This window comes from Electrophorus electricus, chromosome 17, assembly GCF_041902795.1.
Source record: "Electrophorus electricus isolate QZ-2024a chromosome 17, ASM4190279v1, whole genome shotgun sequence".
NCBI classification, from domain to species: domain Eukaryota; kingdom Metazoa; phylum Chordata; class Actinopteri; order Gymnotiformes; family Gymnotidae; genus Electrophorus; species Electrophorus electricus.
This window is the reverse complement of record NC_137513.1, coordinates 2459271-2476887: the sequence shown is the minus strand read 5'-3', so window position 1 is coordinate 2476887 and position 17617 is coordinate 2459271. Positions and strand designations below refer to the sequence as shown.

Sequence of the window (17617 nt, the reverse complement as noted above, 5' to 3'; positions counted from 1 at the left end):
GAACACAACTGAGATTAAAATAGAAATCAACCTTTGTTCGTCTATCACATATGATTTTGCATACACTTTATAAAACGTACAATATTTTTGTATGCTGAATGTTACATCCCCTTTTAATTAACATTCCATTTCGTAATCCAAAAGTTTAAACAAACACCGGTTTGTCGGCGAAAAAAAAAATAAATTCGTAAAATGCGCAACACTTTTCACATAGGAACTCACACACTCACTCTCACACAGTCACTCACTTTCACACACTCACTTTCACACACTTTTAGTTTTAGGTCTTGGGCTATTAATGTACTGAAACAAAGGGACAGGAAGGGTGTACAGTGCTCGCACTGATAGCTCTCTAACTAGACAATTGTTTCTGCTGCCCGAGACCCGCTACAACACACAAGCTCAATGTTGCAAAATGCACCGCGGAACATAACAGTCCCCAGAGTAGCCAGTAACGATGACCTCGTGTGCTCCAGTGGCTAAAATACATCACCCCTGTCGAGCTTTGGGAGCAAAATGTCCGGTTACACTTCCTAAGTATAAATAGAATATATTATTTGACGTTAATGGGAATATTATTTGAACCCTGCTCCTCGTAATCTGGTGGACCATGGGGCACGATAAGACAGAAAACACAGCCAGCCTCCTGGAACGCTCTCTTCATCTCCCCCTAGTGGTAGAACAACGGAACATACTCATGCCATATTCCTAAACGAGCAAATGGCAGCAAAGATGCAGTCGATCAACACAACAAACATTAGTTTATTTTAACACACCAATTGGTATATCCACTGTGTTTATACTTCACAGCTTTAAGAAAATATTACTGACATAACTGGTATAAACATTTTAGGTGACATTCAATACAAGATGGTAAATATAGTATTTAAGCAGTTTTACCAGTCGCTCAGGATCCACACACAAGCCCACAACCGCACCACCACTGCCAGGCAATTTCACAGCAGAGCCAAACTGTACACACAAACAGTACAAAAAATACACACACAACCCTCAGACACTTTGGTGGAGTCCAAAATATCAATTAAAATCAATAAAGGTATTCATCCTCCCCATGCTTTACCTGTCTAGCCAGCTGTGCCATTCTGAGATTTCCTTGGCCCAAACATTCATCAGTATATACAGATCTGCAGGCAAAGGAAGGTTGGGATTTGTATTTCTTGATGTGCGGGGCACTGCATCAGGAATCAGGGAGGATCTTACCGTCTCAGATCAAAGTTTTTATCCATAAGCTCAGCCAATCTGGGCCAGTCCTTTGTCTGGAAGACTACCCTGCATTAAGCAAACAAAGTATCTTAAATTTGCAGGGAGGAACCATGACATCTTGCTGTAAATCAAGGAACCTTTGACTAGTGTTTGGTGCGGACAGACGTACCGGGCCTGGTCTGCGAGGTCGGCAAAGTGTTTCATGGCTTCAACCACATCAGCTTCCCCTGCTCAAACACAGCAAAGGCATACAGGGCTGGGGAAGTGCATTAAGAGGACAGGAGTGTGCGCACAGCACTAGGCCCGCTTACCGTTGAGCCAGCGCCGTCTGACGTCGCTGTGAATGTGGCCAGAGTCACTCGGATCGCCCAGATAAGCCAGCCAAAACGAGGGGAGGGTGCTCATGTCCAGGGCCTCATACTCTCCTATATGAACAGAAACGGATCAGCGAGTTCCAGATCAGCAACCACACTGGGTTTTCTTATATAACTGTGTTCAGTTGTTACACTGGTCAAAGTGGGTATCCATGAACTCAAACGAAGCATGTTTCCTGCAAGCTTTTGACTAGTAGTGTTTCTTAACAGCTCACTTCATGGTGGATTAACCCACACTATTCTCCAACGCACTCAGTCCCTGAGTGCACTTGAGTCTAGTTTAGATCAATAATAAACTTCATTCCTAAGTTATAAACGCGATTTGATTTTAAAGCCAGTACCATAACCTCGCTCGTCCATTAGCTGCTTGTTAAAGTCCATGTATATTAATCCTTCATAGACCTGCAAGGCATAAGAGAAACTCAAGGTAATAAAGCTTTGGTAGCTCAGTGGTTAAGGTACTCAACTAATAATCGAAAGATTGCCAGTTCAAGCTCCACCACTGCCAAGTTGCCATAGTTGGACCCCTGAGCAAGACCCTTAAACCTCAATTGCTCAAGTCGAACTCGGTCATAACTTAAGTTACTTTGGATAAAAGCTAAATGCTGCAAATCTAAATAAAAGAAAAGGTCTATACTCAGGTTCCAAAGAATCTGCTGAGTCATAGGGAACTGATGACCCATGCTTGGATGTGCTGAGTCATGGGACAGACCTGCACCACTCTGTCCTGCAAACCTGCGGTGATGAAAAGCTCGTCGGTCTCCACATTCAGTATGAAGTTGGCTCGGATTGGCTTAGGAAGGTCCTGTCAACACAGTGACTCCAGTTACCATTCCATCATGACTGAATGAACGGTAGTTTCAAAACCTTGTAAAAAACAATAAGGTAAACATACATCTTCAGTCAGGTTGTAAAACTTCATCAGGCACTTCAAGGTAGCAGACACGATCGCACTTCATAAAAAAAAAAAAAACCCCAAAAAACAAGCACAATGTCACTATAGCTTTCGTTAGCTTCGTTTTTCCTGAACTTTGTGAATTTGAGACGAATTCTGACATACAGTTTTAACAGGATGAAATAAACAATTTGATAGCTTCACTCAACAATACTTACCTGCTCCCAGCCAGGCCCTAGAAGTGACCAGAGATTCATTACATGACCATTTTAATTTCAGATCAACCTATAAACTAAGACACAGGATTTCTCAAATTTGTTTGGTCAAATGTTGTTAAAAGACAAGCAAGGTTATTCCGACTCACCACCTGCCGTGGGATGTTGGTGTCATACCTCAGAGTGAAATTCTGCTTTGTGAGAGCAATGCTGTCAACAAACAAAGAAAGCAGAATACAGAGCATTTAGCAGAATACAGAGCATTTAAGACTATTATAACAATTACACTGGACAACAAGTTTTTATAAAAGCCATGCTTCTGAGATAAAATTAGCCAATTTTAATTAAGTTGAAGGTGCTGAGCACGAATTTGACAATAGAAATGCTGACTTGGCTACCATTCCTTAGAAATTCAGTTTTTTTATGCATTAGAAAAATTATGAAATAACACATAAAAAGAAGTCATGTCTATTTGTGACTTTGCTTTGCCTGTCGTTTGTGGACCTGCTCAGGATCATCGTCGACTAGCGTCCAACAGTAATCAGCAAACATAGAAGTGGACCACTTCCCCTGGTATCTGTTCTCAGATGCTAAAATGTCCTGATGAAAGCGTTCGCCATGCTCATCGCTTACCATGCCAAAGTTTTCAGGGAAAAATTCCAAATGGGAATGAAGGAAATGGATCTTTAAGGACATTGTCGATCCAAGTTTGTGATACATTGACAACATGTCTTTAACCAATTCCTTGTAGTTTCCAGCCCTGACACTCCCGAGGAAGTTAGTTGACACCAGATGAAATGCACCCCAGGCCTTTTCTCGTCACCCTTAAACAGGTAGTCAAACTTCTCGCCTATTAAGAGTTGACAGATCTGAGGACCCACAAAAATTCCCTCTTTAATTTTTGCTTCGCTGATCCGAGGGAATTTCTCAGACGCATTTAAACACAGATCCATTCCTATCCATGGCTTTTACCAAGTTCTTCATTAAACCAAGTTTGATATGTAGGGGTGGTAAAAGTATTTTGTCTGGTTCTGCCAGTGCTGAATGCTGCACATTCTTCTCTCTAATCTTCAAAGACTTCCTCAGGGGTCAGTCTTTCTTCACATAGTGCAAAGAACATGCTCTGCTGTCCCATTCACATAGGAAACAGCAGTAATTTGTATATCCCAGCTGCAGACCCATCAACAGAGTGACTACCTTAAGGTCAGAACAGATATGGCAGTCATACTTGCTGTATTCAAGACAATCCAGCAGTTGCTTCATGTTGTCATATGTCTCTTTCATATCCACAGCGTGTCCGACTGGAATAGCTGGAAGACGATTTCCATAATGCAACAATACTGCCTTGAGACTCATTTTTAAGAGTCTATAAACAATCGCCATTCTTGTGTGTCATGTTGGATTCCGAGGGCATTCAACAAGCCATTGACGTCAGAGCAGAACACAAGCTTATCTACCTGCAGATGCCCCTTTGGATACAATGTACATTTTCCTAAAGAAGATTCCATTGCTGAAGTCTTGAGCCTAGTAATTCTGCTTTGCTCTTGGACAGCTCCAGATCATGAATGAGATCGTTCAGGTCTTCCTGCGTTATTCTGTGTGGTGCAGATGATGCACCTTGACTGAAGTCAGGATCAGTGTCCTGATGATCATCCAGCGTCGAAAGTCCAGGAAACTCCAGAGTCATTTCGTCTCCATCATCATCAGAAGGATCATTAGAAACCTCTGTTGGAGGTTCGAGAACAGGAAGTCCTTTGCCATGCGGAACAGGTCGAATAGCAGAAGGTATATTTGGATACGCTATTGCCCACTTTTGTAATGCCTCCAGAAACAGGAGGCACAATGCAGAAGTAGCAGTCAGTTATGTGATTGCTGGAACAGCAAACAGCAAAGAGCATCGAACAGCAAAGAGCATCGACTTTCTTTTTCTATTCTTCCACCGTGACAGATTTGTTGCACACGTACGACACCATGACTTGTCCTGGTCACCGATCTTGCATCCAAAATACAGAGGATATGCCTTCTTCACTTTTGCATTTGAAGCAATGTCCTTCTTCTGATTTGCAAAAGTCACCCTCCCCACAAATGTACCAAAAATTGTCCGCAATATTGAAAGTTACGAGGCATTAATGCTTGTCCATTGACACGATCTGAATCACTCCAGTAGTGTTTATAACACAGCTGGAATTACATTTAACCGAACGCAGCTGAATTTACAACCAACATGACGTTTAGCTCAAGAAGGAACAGAAATCAATCGCTCGTCCTATGGTTTCTTGCTTTATATATCTCTCTATTGTGTAATCTTACGTCAGCGATTGCGTAATCTTATGTCAGACAGTGATGCAACAGACCTTCCTGGGTATGATCATCATGATCTGTTACAATATGATGCAATATTTCTCAGTATTTTGAAATATTCAAAATTTTCATCTTATAGCTGGACCTAATACAATGTCTCTTATGGATCACATGGAGTTATCGTTAAAACGAGAGCCAATAACAAATTTATGGTTATATCCGTGTTTAGGACAGAATTGCACCTTATTAACTCAGAAGCATTTTTGTTGTTGTCCAGTATTATTCTTTTAATCACACCAGTACTTCATAACACGTCTGCTCAAGCACAGCCCATGTGGACGCATGTCTGAATTCAAGCATGAGGTGTTTGCTAGGACCATCTAGTTTTGGAACTGCATTCTCACCCTTGAGTTGAGCAGAACTGGTAAAACTTTTTACAGGTGGCCTGCAGAAGCCTGAGACCACCCAAATACCTGTCCAGACAGAGCACAAGATGACAGTTCCCATAAAATGTCATATACTGAGAGGTACTTTCTGCACACTCAGCCAACACAGGCAGAAGGATTACTGAACGAGGACCAACCCTTCTTTACGGCTGATGCAGAACAGATCCTGCAGACTGCCAAACTCCGTCGGGTCATTGAGAGGATGAGGAAGGAGAACCTGAACACAAATCAGTTGAGGAGTTAACAAAAATAAAAAATAAAAAGGACACGGTCTCATCTCTTCGGCTTTTGGTTTCGTGACCCGACCAGAGTTTGGCTCTCAACCAGTGTGACCTCGGCCCAGAAGTTAGAAATGGTCATAGCGATAGTTTTCCCATTGAAGCCATCAGAGGGGTTCCCCATCAGCCCAACCCTGTGCAATGGGAACAGAGGCTTTCACCACAGCTGAACGTCTGGCATTGGGATGAGTGTTTTATGTCCCAGTTCTAACCTGGCGTAGGAGCGACATACGATGGACTTGGCTGGGGATTCTTGCTGCTTAGCTGAATAGTGTGCTAGCCACTTAGTGTAGTCAGACAGACCCTGCAATGGCACAGACATTACACTAGTCTTACAGTCCAACAGTCTCACACCTGGATCATCTCATTAGCACAAAAAGCATTTGTACTATATGCACATTTTGCTTTGCTAAATGTGCTAACCGATGTCACGATTAATTCATGTCATGCATTAATGTTATGCATGCTATACAAGTACCCACTACTTGTCCGATTAGTTGGAATCCTGTTGGTAGCTTCATGCCATACACGGGCAATCTTTCTTCATTTATGAGCCATTCCTACGGACCAATACATGAATGGCAGCAAGAGAGTCAGTTACATACTAAGAGTCTGAAAGCCATATCAGAACCATTTAGAAAACTGAAATGGACATATGTTTAAAAAAACAAAACAAGACAAGACTAGATTACGCCTGTTCTCAGCATTACGAGTTAAATATACATTTTTGTAAAGAATCAACTGAAGCAGGATGGATCGCTAACCCAGAATCTGCCAAACGCCCTGTCTTCCACCTCTGGCTGCCGGAGTAGGAAGTCTGAAAGGTAAAATAGTGTCTCTTTGCGGAGGCAGTAGAAGACCACACTGGCCAGACGAGACGCGGTGACGCCCTCCTGTGGTTTCTCCAAGAAACGCGTGACCCTGAAATGCAAAGTCCAAATTCCAAAGCACCAAATATATGCAGAGACACAGAACCATTACACATCACCCAAGCAATGAGCTTCTTCATGTTTTATTTCTTACCTGCACACTAAAAATGGTGTTAAACCAAGTAGCCACAAATATGGCTCAGTGATTTCTAGAGCACTTCTAGAGCCAATGTAGTGGTGCTTCTACCTGTGAGACTTGGGACACACCTCCACGATACCCCTGCATGTGCACCTCTCTCCTTCTTCTAACTCATAATATATAACCAGCTCTCCAGGCTAAAGCAGGGAAACACACACCAAGTGTCGTCAACATCAGCTGACCAACCTCACCAACCAGTAGGGAAGACATTTGTTCATGCTACTTCACCAATTAACAGACTGAATAATGCATAAAAAAAGGAACAAAAAGGGTGCACTAAATGTTATTAATAATAATTCATAATAATTAATAATAATTCATAATAATTGATAATAATTAATTTGTACTCCACAGAAGCCAGTGGCTGTAATATAGGTTTCGCAATGCCAGGGATGAAACTTGCATATATGTCAGATCAACATCAGCAACGACACTTGCCACTTAAAATACAGCGGCTGTTCTTACCTGGGACCTGAAAAAGCGAATAACCTGAGCAATGTCAAAGTTTTGGTCAGCGCAGAGCATGTCTCCTGCGATCTACAGACACAACAGGACAAAATATGAATTCCAATGACTCTGTAACATTAGCCTACAACAAGCTAGGCGAAACAAGGCAGAGCACGCTGTGCCGTACCACCATGACATCATCTTGCAGTTGCCGGCTACGGATGGCCAGCTCCACGTCGGCGACGGCCCCGAGGCGGTCCTCTAAGGTAGTACTGCCGTCATTCACCAAGTTTTCCGCCGGGAAGTCATTTGCCGTTGCCCACCGCTCATAATGTTTGTACCTAGAATGATGGGTTACAGGACACGTCTAAATAAAATGGAGTTACTTACCAGATGTACAAATAACATAACCGAGATGCTTAATAACTCGCTCAGTATTGCAGGCAGTTATATATATAAAAAATATATATAAAATCTGAAAAATCTTTATGTAATGGTATGAGCAGAAAAACAAAAACTATACGTTTACTCACTTGTCTGCATTTGTGACTAGATAGACTTCACTGAAGAGCTGCCGCCTATAGAGGACAAGACAAATGAAAAAGTAGAAAAAGTAGGCCTAGCCACACACGTCCCTTTATTATAATACTAATACTACTAATTATTATTATTATTATTGTTGTGATAATAATAATAATAATAATAATAATAATAATAATAATAATAATAATAATAATAATAATGGAACTGAAGATCACTTACGTGTTCACGGTTTCCCACCACAAATCTAAGATCTTCTTTCCTCCGACACCAGGTAACAGGGCTTTGGGCACCCCAGCCAGATGGGCATACAAGCCTGTAACATCATTCTTACAGAACAGGAAAAATAGTAAAAGGGAAAGAAACAGGGAACGTGGTCAAAAAAATGAACCTGCATTTCTCGTCATAACATTACAACACTAATTTTGTTAACGTAAGCGTAAAGAAAGCCACCCGAATGTGTGACGAGCAAGTCTGTTGTTTTACACGACTTTTACTCTAATAGCTAACCTGTAGCCTGGGATGCATGCATGAATATTTGATAAAAAGCGGAAATGAAAAATGAAATTAATATTAAACTAAAGAAGAAAGAAAGAAAATACGGTAGTACCTTAATTTGCGTCTCTAAAACCGTACCGTGGCCTGCGACTAGAAGGATGCAAATCATTGCCAAAATGTGATTTATCTCGGCGTTACGAGCATGAGAAAGTGTTCTCAACAAGGGTGCAGAGTTCAGCAAGTGCAGGAAGAAGGCGTGCCTTTAAACCCTTAAAGCTACAGCGTCCACGCGCACGCCCTCAGCCCGGAGTTCCAAGCCACGTGTGTAAACACGAGACTCCCCGGTGTTGCCTTTCATGTACGTGTCATATGTGACACTCTTTGTGTGCGTGTGTTTGTAATAAATTAATCAGTTAAAAGAACCCTCACAGATGATCATATACAGATGATCATTTTCATTCATAGTATAAAATATTTTGTTTAGCAGAAAACATTTAATTCATACCTTGAAAAAATTTAGCAAATTTTAAAAGTCCTCCGAAAGTTGCAGTATGTTACAAATATGAAGTTTTGAGCTGGTCAATTTTTCTCTTATAACTTCTTGATATATGAAGTTACACTAATATAGCACCTATCAGAGTCCAGTACAGATAATATGTAAAAACATATCTGTACAGAAATAAAGGAAAGCACTACTTCAGTGTCGCAGTAAAACCCTACTTTACACATGGTGCACAGTAGAGATTGAAGAGTTGTGATCTCTAATACTAAGGACATTATAAATTATGAATTTACCACTATTTGGTGATGTTCTAAACATTTATTTAAAAAAGGCTAGGAACTAGACTTATCAACACTGTAATAGTGCAACCCAATTCGTACCAGGAAGGCCAGACGTAGTAGTAAACATGATTCATGAAACACACTTATCAAAGTCAAGCAATATGCTTTAATTTCAAAAACAGTTAATGTAAGCTGGAATGTTATAATTCTCACCTTTTCATTGCTTATTAAAATAACCCCTCAAAAACCTATAGTCCAACATGGGTTGGGGGGGGGGGGGGGGGGGGGGGTAATACAAAAACTACAAGTGAGAAAATATTTTCCACTAAAGAAAGTTAATACATGCCCAAGAACTGAATCACACTCAGCAAGTATGTAAATGTTGCAAATGCTTATTAATAATGCATGATTTACAATTGCGTAGATTAACATTCAACATGGAATCTGAAGGCAGAAACTAAACACTTAACTTTCAGACTGTTCCAATGTTCACCCCTTTTATTAGCCACGACTTAGACTGGAGGGTTCAGTCATACATTTCCATTACCCTGTTAAGATGTTCATGGCTGGCAGGCAGGCCCCCTTCCCAGAACACACCTGACTGAGCTCTCACCAGGAGGGCAGCCTTCACCCCCTCACCCCCGCATGGCTCAGGTGAGTAACGCTTGCCTGTGAGCACGTTCTAAACTTTCAGCAATGAAGCGTGACCAATAGATCACAATGATGCAGTAGCAGGTACCACACATTAAGCAGTTGTCATGGTGTGGGGGTGTAGTGAAGTTTCCCTTTTTCAGGTTGTGTGCACTCTTGCACACTGATGTTTGACATTACTCTAAAGGACAGCTGCTGCATTAGGAACTGATTGAACACAGGAAGGAAATGGTTAAAAATTACAAGTTTACAGTCACACCCACAAAGGAAATTAAGAACTCTAAACATTCACCAAAAAAAAAGAACTGCACTCATTAGCACAGAAAACAGTGAAGCAACAAGTGCAGCATCAGTTCCTTTGTAACTGAAAGTGAAAATTAAAACATTACTGGTCTTCATTCATTTCAGGTAAAAAGGAAGAATTTTAATAACAATATACTGATTTGAGCATTTGGTTCCAATGTATCACAAATCTTGAAAAACATTTTTTATTGGGCAACTGGCTAGTTCCTTCTCTTATTTATATTAAGGGCGGTGATGACTTATAGGTCCAGGTTCTTGTTTAGCTGCAAGTTGATGTTTAAGGACGTCATTTCCTTGGCCTCCAGACTCACCTATTTTCATGGCAGGTGCTGCTCATTTAACTGATATTCATTTTATATAAAGATATACAATTTTCTTTGTCATACAAACATATAAATACACCAATAGTGCACACCACTGAATGGGATTTTGAGAGTCTGGTATAACTGTCTCCAAACTGGCACACAGGTAGGCAGGCAGGGTAGAAAAATATTTCTTTGAGAAGAAGTCTTTAGAGTATCTCATACTTGTCAACAACAAACAAAGTCTCAGTGGAGAACTTGACCAGGCTGCCCCCTTCCACATGGGTCACACTGTCCACCTGTAGTAACACAAAGCAAGGCAGAGGAAGGTTGAATATTTTTCTATGTTATAAAAATAACGTATGGTTGTCCCCACCCCCCACAACCTTAAATTATTTAGTTTACGCTAAAAACTACAGCAGTTTTCGCTCACCTGAATGTCACTGTAATTGCGCCGAGATACAAACGAGACACTAACAGGGAAGAAATCATTGGGTTTTCCAGCTATGCTGAACTCCAGACTTCCGGTTTTGTTGTTTTCATCTATGACGGGCAGGCACCATTCAAGGATGTTTTTTCTGCTGTCATGGCGATATTCCCCATCAAGATCTCCAATGACTGGGGCACCTACTCCTGACCTGCAAAATGTTAATTCATGATACAACCAGCGACATCCAAAACAAAAAGGTATTTTCTGGCCAGATGCATTTTAAAAAAGGACTTACGGCACTGGGATCGTAATGATTACATCATTGAGTTCGAGGCTTTCCTCCTGGAGCTCGTATTCAATGTTCACATCACAACCACTACCGTTTTCTGAGGGCCAGCAGTTTACTACAGATAAAACAAAAGATGACATGAGAAAATTATGCCAACACTGTTTAACCCTAAAGGTCTTCAGGTAGACAGCAACAAGGTCAAGGTGGGCTCACTGGTTAAAGGAATGAGGGACTCCTCTGTGGTCTGTAGTCTCCACTTCAGAATGCCTACATCATTGTTGAGGGGAAAGGCCTTGTCTGGGTTTTTCAGACCAATCAGCGAGTCAGCTGTGAACAGCTTCTTATCTACATTGGGGTGGGTCTACAGAGGGGAGGGGACGACATTTTTTTGTAACTGTTCCTGAAATACTTTTACTTTTAAATCATATTTCAAATATTTTATTTAAACACATTTGCATTCATGTTCTATAATAAAGAAGCATTTTAATGATATCTTTCTTGGTGCATCTCTAAAAACCAATAAAAACACCATACCTACACATGTACCATTGACAACAGAGGTGTATTGACCTTGAAAACAGGTGTATCAGACGTGGATCTACTGCATCAAGGCCAAGCTCAGTCGGCCTACAGCGTCACATGACTGCTAGGCGCTTGCAGGAAGTGCGTTTTCTACAACCATGCAACACCACAACACCAGAACTCAGAAGCACCTGCAGCTGCACCCCTTTCTTGTCATTGTTGTTAACGTGCAAGCGGATACGGCCATTTGTCTCATCGGTGACCCTCAGGGTTATAATTCCCAGGACTTCCATGTTCTGCAGTCCACCGTCACGTCCACAGGTGAGAGATATCTTCTCCTCTATCTTAAGATGTACACTGAGTCACAGGGGAAGAGCAGATGAGCCACACATTACTCACGGCAGAAGAGCAATGGTACATTTCAGCTTGAGAATTTGGCAATCTGTATTATAACTTCTATATGTTTCTGGTGAAATTACTTGGAGATAGATGACAGTATGAGAAATCATACCCCTCTGTGTTTACTGGAGGCTGAAGAACTTTAGACACATCTGACTGCTTCTTTCCTGCACTGGGGATGACGTTTTCGCCCTCGGACATCAGTTTGTCTACAAAGTTATCAACCTCTTTTCCTTTGGCACCCAGTTTCAGTGCTTTACTTGGACCACTTGGCCTGCAAATCACAACAGCATCCCATCACGTAATCCCATAAGTTACGGTTTATACAAGTACTCAAATTCAGTGAGATTCCTTAAATCATAGTTCAGTGTCAGTGTCTTGTTCACACACCTAACTGGGGCGGAGGCCATTTTAGGCTTCTCTGGTTCCACCATTGATTCAGCAATGATGGCAGCGGGGCTGAGGTTGCTCATTCCCGAACTTCCAAACCCTCCAAAGCCCGGAGCTTTTCTGCCTGCACGTTCAGCATCTCGCCTTGCCTGCTGCAGCTCTTTTGCTTTCCTTTTCATCTCTGCATTTGCCTCCCGTTCTTGGGTCTGAAAGAAAGGACAAGTAATTTAGGAGGAATGAGGGACGTTTAGATGAAGATGCTCATCTGTCATACTTTTTATTCGACCAAGCCCGTCCCCTTACCTCTCTGACTGCACGGAAGACCTTCTCCTCGTGCGAGTCCATCTCGGTGAAAGTACGGATCTGAGCCAGATTGACATTCTCCCTGTAGCCCAGGGCAACAATCTCATCAAATGCAAAAATGAGGTCAAAACAGTGTTCTGAGATCTCCCCCTCCTCCAGTACACGACAGTATTCAGGGATCTGAAAAAATAAACATCTCTAAGCTGCATAATACAGGCCATCTGTCCACGTTAAAAGTTATTTAATGCAACACATGGAAGTGTTTGGGACCAAAAAGTAAAAGAAAATTTCCTACCACCCGAGAGAAGAGTCTCAACGTTTCCAGGTCCTCCAGAATGTTGCTGTTCTTTGTGGTGACAAGAACCATGTAGAGCTTCTCCAAGGGCTGGTAGACATAGCGCACGCTGTCCGTCTCAACAAAGGTGTGCTGCTTTCCTGTTCCCATCAGTTTAGGAAAAGCAGCCAGGAGTCCCTCAATGCGGGTTCGCGTCATCTCTACGAACTGCCGCGACACGATGGCTTTTCCTGCCTTGGTACATATTGCCGCTGCCAAAAGCACCTAAAATTATTTTAACAGTCATAAACAAATGTAAGCAAACTGGCACAACACCTTATTCACGTCTACAGATGCTGATCCACAAAACTACTAGGAACAGGCTGGGACTAAAGTCTTAACTTGATGCTCGCCAGAAGCAAATGGCTGAGGAGTCACAGCTAATCTGTTAAATACACAGATTGTGTTCGTCGTCCTATAAAAGTTGCTAGGTAGCGTTATCTACATAACTAAAAGCACCAAGCAGCTAACTACAATTATACACCCCAGCTAACTTCCAGACAACGTTATTCCAGGCCGTTCATGTAAGCCGGTTTAATATAAACTACCGGGATAACGTTAACGTTAGCACTATTATGGAAAGTCACTTTTGGTTTGCCAGCTATCTGGCCAGCTAACTTATCTACACGTCTAGTGGTATAATCAAACAAATGTTAGTGATCCCACTAGGATACATGATAATCAACCTAGCTAGGTAACTAGATAAGCTAATAAAATCTAGTCTGAAAATGGTAAACCTATCGAAGTAACCGAGCTAGCTTGCTAGCTAATTAGCTACACCTGTGCATCCAGCTACCCTCTGTTAACATATGGCTAGTTAGCCAAGGAAAATGTAATTTCTGAAATGTCTGTTAACATACAATGAGAGAGAAAGGGTTTCACAAAAATCTTGTTAGACTAAACCTGCTAGCTAGTTAGTTAGTTCTCAGATGCAACTAACATTAATTAGTTAGTTAGCTACTCCTGTCATCCAACCTACGGCGCTCCTTAGCAACCGCTAGCTAGCTATCTTAAAGCTACATTAGCCAACGAGCTAACCTAGCTAGCTACTAATGTTAGCTAAATAATGCTATCTAGCGTTAAAGCCGGTTAAAAACTTCCTTACCATTTTTGCTCCGTTTCAAGGTGCTTAATTCCACAGCGACACGTTTTGCCAGTGTACAGCAACACAATAAGCGCCTGACCAATATGTTTGTTTTCCCTGAAAGGACCAAGCAGGCCGCCTCGTATCCTGTAGGAAGAGCAGAGCCACGTCTCCGACCGGAAACAGTTCAAACGCACTCACGGCGCACCCTCCACCGTGGGCTTGCCCCGAAACACCACCCCACGTGGAGGGGCGTTTGTGCTACTTCGCCTCTCAACAGTGCTTGCAAGACGAAGGTTCATCCAATTACAATATTAATAGGATTAATAGGACGTTTCTGAAGCATAAATAGATTAATTTAAGCATTATTTTTGGAACTACGAAAGAGAGTACGTGTCCTGGGTATAATATTTAATCAAAAACAGACATTTTCATATTTCGGTTACTTTAATAAGAGTTGCTATAGTTCGGGTGCTTTAGTTGGCCACTGCCGCTGCTGACAGTGAAAGTTCCAGTAAAGTTATAAGTCAGAATTGGAAGAAGAGGGGGAAAAAGAAAAGATGCATGATTGTAAACACAGGGACTGCTGACTAAGGCCCAGCCCACAGTAGTCCAAACCGGTAGAGCCCGGTATCAAACAACCAACGTCTCGCCTCTAATGTTAAATGTTTATCCATTTTTTATCCCTGACCATAGTTCATGTGGCTAAGTCATAAAGCAAAGACTATGAAGAAACACTATGAACATTATCATTTTGAGGCATGCAAAATTACAATACATTCCTGCTGTTTTGAACACTAGTAATTTCAAGAATTTAACACATGTTGGGTCTGTAGTACTCTGGCCAGGAACTGTCAATACCAAGAATATGATTTGGTTGAATCTTGTCCATGCATGGAGGAGAGTGGATTTACTAAAGAATATGTCTCTTGCATTTAACAGTGTATCGGTTTCATGACAATGTGACTTGGACAGCTTTAAATGTTCTGAGGTTTCCCCTTTCAGCTACAACTCACCGTGATCATAACCACCAAGCGCTTTTATCTGACCGCGTGATTTCAAAAGGCATTCTCAAACTGAAGATTATAAACAGGTAAAAGTCCGTTATAAACCTCCGCGCATGAATATAAAGTGTTGTTTAGTCTAATGGTCACACTTTCACAATATTAGAGTTTGAATTTAAAATCCTATATAGTTAAATCTAGTCACTATGGTCAATGCTTTGAAAATGTGCATTTATTTTATTTTTAATTTTTTTTTTTGCAGGCTCTCGGAGGAAATAAAACAGTCTGCTCTGTAAAACACCCTGTAAACCTTGTTTTAAAAAAAGGGCTATATAAATAAAGAGTCGTTTGGGTATCAGGGCCTGAGCGCACCTTTAACACAGGTCACATTACTTTGGTGCAGCAGCTGTGTCCTCACAGGAGATGGGGTGCTGCACTCAGGGATGTCCCACACTGTCTGGGGGACCCAGATGGTCAACACAACATTGAGGTCAGAGAGGAGTGGAATGACCTAGGGTCCACACACTAGTACTTTATCACCTCCTACAGAATTCCCTCGCCACACAGCCATGCTCGTCCCATTGGCAGTCAGTCCTTTTCCCAGCTAGTTGACTAAAAGAGCATGAGGACTCTTTTCATCTGGTGATATGTTATTACATAGATGTGTTTTTAGTGTGTCTCTATATCCACTGAATGGAGCACTCATGCAAAAGGTTGTGTGGTTAGGCCAAGTCTTGTGTGCTTTCCATGTTTTCTCATGTTTCCCATGAATCTAGACTCGTTCATCCTTGACCTTGACTGACAGCCCTTCAGGAAAGAAATACTTCACATCCAGGTTGATCCCAAAACAGAATTTATCCATTCTAACCTGCATATCAGAGTGAAATACTTGCCACATAGTATAGTCAGAAACGTGACAGTCCTGCACACTACAAGCTCTAACTACAAGAACGTGCTTATGGAAAACATGTTCTTTTGTAAATGTATTTCAGGTAGATCATTCGGATGCATTTGAGTTGACTGCGTTTGTGATTCACAACACCTATCTCACTTACCTCCAACACGCTGCTGTCACAGCAGTTTGGACAGTGGCACATGTAAGGCTGATAGTGCATGGTATAAAAGGGTATGGAAAATTCATGGTCCTACTGCTCAAGGACCTGGAATGGAAAGAATGCTAGAAAAAAAATGCAGCAGGACCTTTGGAACGCTATGTCCATTTTCTCGCTTGGTGATGGTTGCTCTGCCCATGCCTGAGTCTAAACTTATGCCCCGATCCAAGCAGCTCTGTGCCAACGACACACTCACCCACGCACACCCCTTTGGCATACAGCAGAGCTACTGCTGCCTACCCCAACGGAGACGTGGGAACCCTGGGATTCTCCGGACTGCTCATGGGGATGTGAATGCCACTGATGCTCATCTACTCATGAGCATGCACAGATTTATGTGTGGTTAAGTTGGAAAGGTCTCAACAGAAGCTGCTTGCAAGTTGGATGGAGCCCCAGCATCACCGCGTGCCAGAAGATTTCACTCTCTGCGTCACGGACGCGGTATGCTTTCACTCCGCAGAAAGATAAGAAGAAGCCCCAGCCCCACCCGCCCCCAAATTTTGGTGTGACTGCAGCCCTCAGCAGGATGGGTAATCCACCCTGAAGCAACCAGGATAAAGGCCCCTCCAGCCTGGCAATAAGACCGCCACCCAACATACTGTCAGCTCCAAGCCGCAGAGACGCATTCCACTGTCACTATAACCGTTGGGGCTAGAAATAAATAGACACGCTGTGGGACAACCATAAATTCAACACTCCTTCTGCTTTCCACGTTGCCATGGAAACAAACCCAACTCTGTTATCAGAAGGTTCATGTTCAGAATAACTAATAAAGTATGAATCCAATGGAACATAGCTAAGATAGGGAGACAGTCCATTCTACATAGGGGAAAAAAGATTTCCCTCGCAAGTGACATCTGGATTTAGAACAGAGGAAAGTCAATCTCGACTCGTGTGCGCAGGCTCGGACTACTAAGTTAAAATACATGTGTTGAGCAGAACCCTTCAGGATCTTGGTTAGATTTTTTTTTCCAGAACCTCAGAGAAAAAGAACATCTCTACACTCTCAGAACATACATATGTGTGTGTGTGTGTGTGTGTGTGTGTGTATGTACCACCTACCTAAACATGGTTTTTGACCCCTTTAGAGCCACACAGGATCATCATGGCAGTATTCCCTCATGGAAATTGCTTCATTCAGCAGGGTAATGCACCCTTGAACTCTGAATTCCCCAGAACTCAATCTGATGGAACATCTGGGGGATGTGCCAGGGAAACAAGTCAAGTCAAGAGTCAAGATGCTTTTTATTATCATTTTAGCTAAATACAGGTATACAGAGAAATGAAATAACATTTCTCTAGTACCATGGTGCAACACAAAAGCATTAAAAAACATTTTAAAAACATATAAACAATAAATAAGAAAAACAGATAACATATAGGGCAACACTGACCACTGCCTGTCACCGAGTGGATGTACAAAGG

General features: G+C 42.0%; 2 protein-coding genes across 5 annotated transcripts; both read right to left on the bottom strand.

Moving 5' to 3' along the window:
• Positions 1 to 95: 95 nt before the first annotated feature.
• Positions 96 to 8538, bottom strand: gkup (glucuronokinase with putative uridyl pyrophosphorylase). Of its 3 annotated transcripts, XM_027013659.3 has the most exons (23): positions 8399 to 8538; positions 8011 to 8117; positions 7782 to 7826; positions 7436 to 7589; positions 7267 to 7338; positions 6850 to 6938; positions 6498 to 6654; positions 6216 to 6293; positions 5946 to 6037; positions 5762 to 5867; positions 5593 to 5672; positions 5414 to 5482; positions 2858 to 2918; positions 2712 to 2728; positions 2494 to 2551; positions 2311 to 2403; positions 1940 to 2000; positions 1536 to 1649; positions 1394 to 1451; positions 1222 to 1290; positions 1082 to 1145; positions 901 to 972; positions 96 to 670 (listed from the first exon to the last, which is right to left on the bottom strand). In XM_027013659.3, the coding sequence occupies exons 1-23, from the start codon at positions 8453 to 8455 to the stop codon at positions 554 to 556; spliced, it is 1890 nt and encodes a 629-aa protein (XP_026869460.3). In that variant the 5' UTR covers positions 8456 to 8538; the 3' UTR covers positions 96 to 553. The 3 variants fall into 3 exon arrangements, with proteins under 3 accessions (XP_026869460.3, XP_081556066.1, XP_081556067.1); XM_081699940.1 differs by lacking the exon at positions 1940 to 2000 and having other exon boundaries at positions 2334 to 2403; XM_081699941.1 differs by lacking the exons at positions 5762 to 5867; positions 5946 to 6037.
• Positions 8539 to 10118: 1580 nt separating this feature from the next.
• On the bottom strand, positions 10119 to 14262 carry arcn1b (archain 1b). 2 transcript variants are annotated; one of them, XM_027013688.3, is made up of 10 exons: positions 14098 to 14262; positions 12954 to 13204; positions 12659 to 12838; positions 12356 to 12561; positions 12078 to 12239; positions 11758 to 11923; positions 11258 to 11405; positions 11051 to 11159; positions 10759 to 10963; positions 10119 to 10624 (listed from the first exon to the last, which is right to left on the bottom strand). In XM_027013688.3, exons 2-10 carry the CDS (start codon positions 13149 to 13151, stop codon positions 10535 to 10537), a joined length of 1464 nt encoding a protein of 487 aa, XP_026869489.2. In that variant the 5' UTR covers positions 13152 to 13204; positions 14098 to 14262; the 3' UTR covers positions 10119 to 10534. The 2 variants fall into 2 exon arrangements, with proteins under 2 accessions (XP_026869489.2, XP_026869488.2); XM_027013687.3 differs by having other exon boundaries at positions 12954 to 13217; positions 14098 to 14255.
• Positions 14263 to 17617: the final 3355 nt, after the last annotated feature.

What these genes read in the sequence shown, in the direction of transcription:
- gkup (XM_027013659.3), bottom strand. Translation starts at nt 8,455, where the DNA reads ATGATTTGCATCCTTCTAGTCGCAGGCCACGGTACGGTTTTAGAGACG. An exon ending in TGCAAGATGATGTCATGGTG is followed by an intron (nt 7,339 to 7,435) that starts GTACGGCACAGC and finishes TTGTGTCTGTAG; the next exon opens with ATCGCAGGAGACATGCTCTG. An exon ending in TGGTTGAGAGCCAAACTCTG is followed by an intron (nt 5,673 to 5,761) that starts GTCGGGTCACGA and finishes ATTTGTGTTCAG; the next exon opens with GTTCTCCTTCCTCATCCTCT.
- arcn1b (XM_027013687.3), bottom strand. An exon ending in GTCCCTCATTCCTTTAACCA is followed by an intron (nt 11,160 to 11,257) that starts GTGAGCCCACCT and finishes TTTTATCTGTAG; the next exon opens with TAAACTGCTGGCCCTCAGAA. An exon ending in GCAATTACAGTGACATTCAG is followed by an intron (nt 10,625 to 10,758) that starts GTGAGCGAAAAC and finishes GTGTTACTACAG; the next exon opens with GTGGACAGTGTGACCCATGT.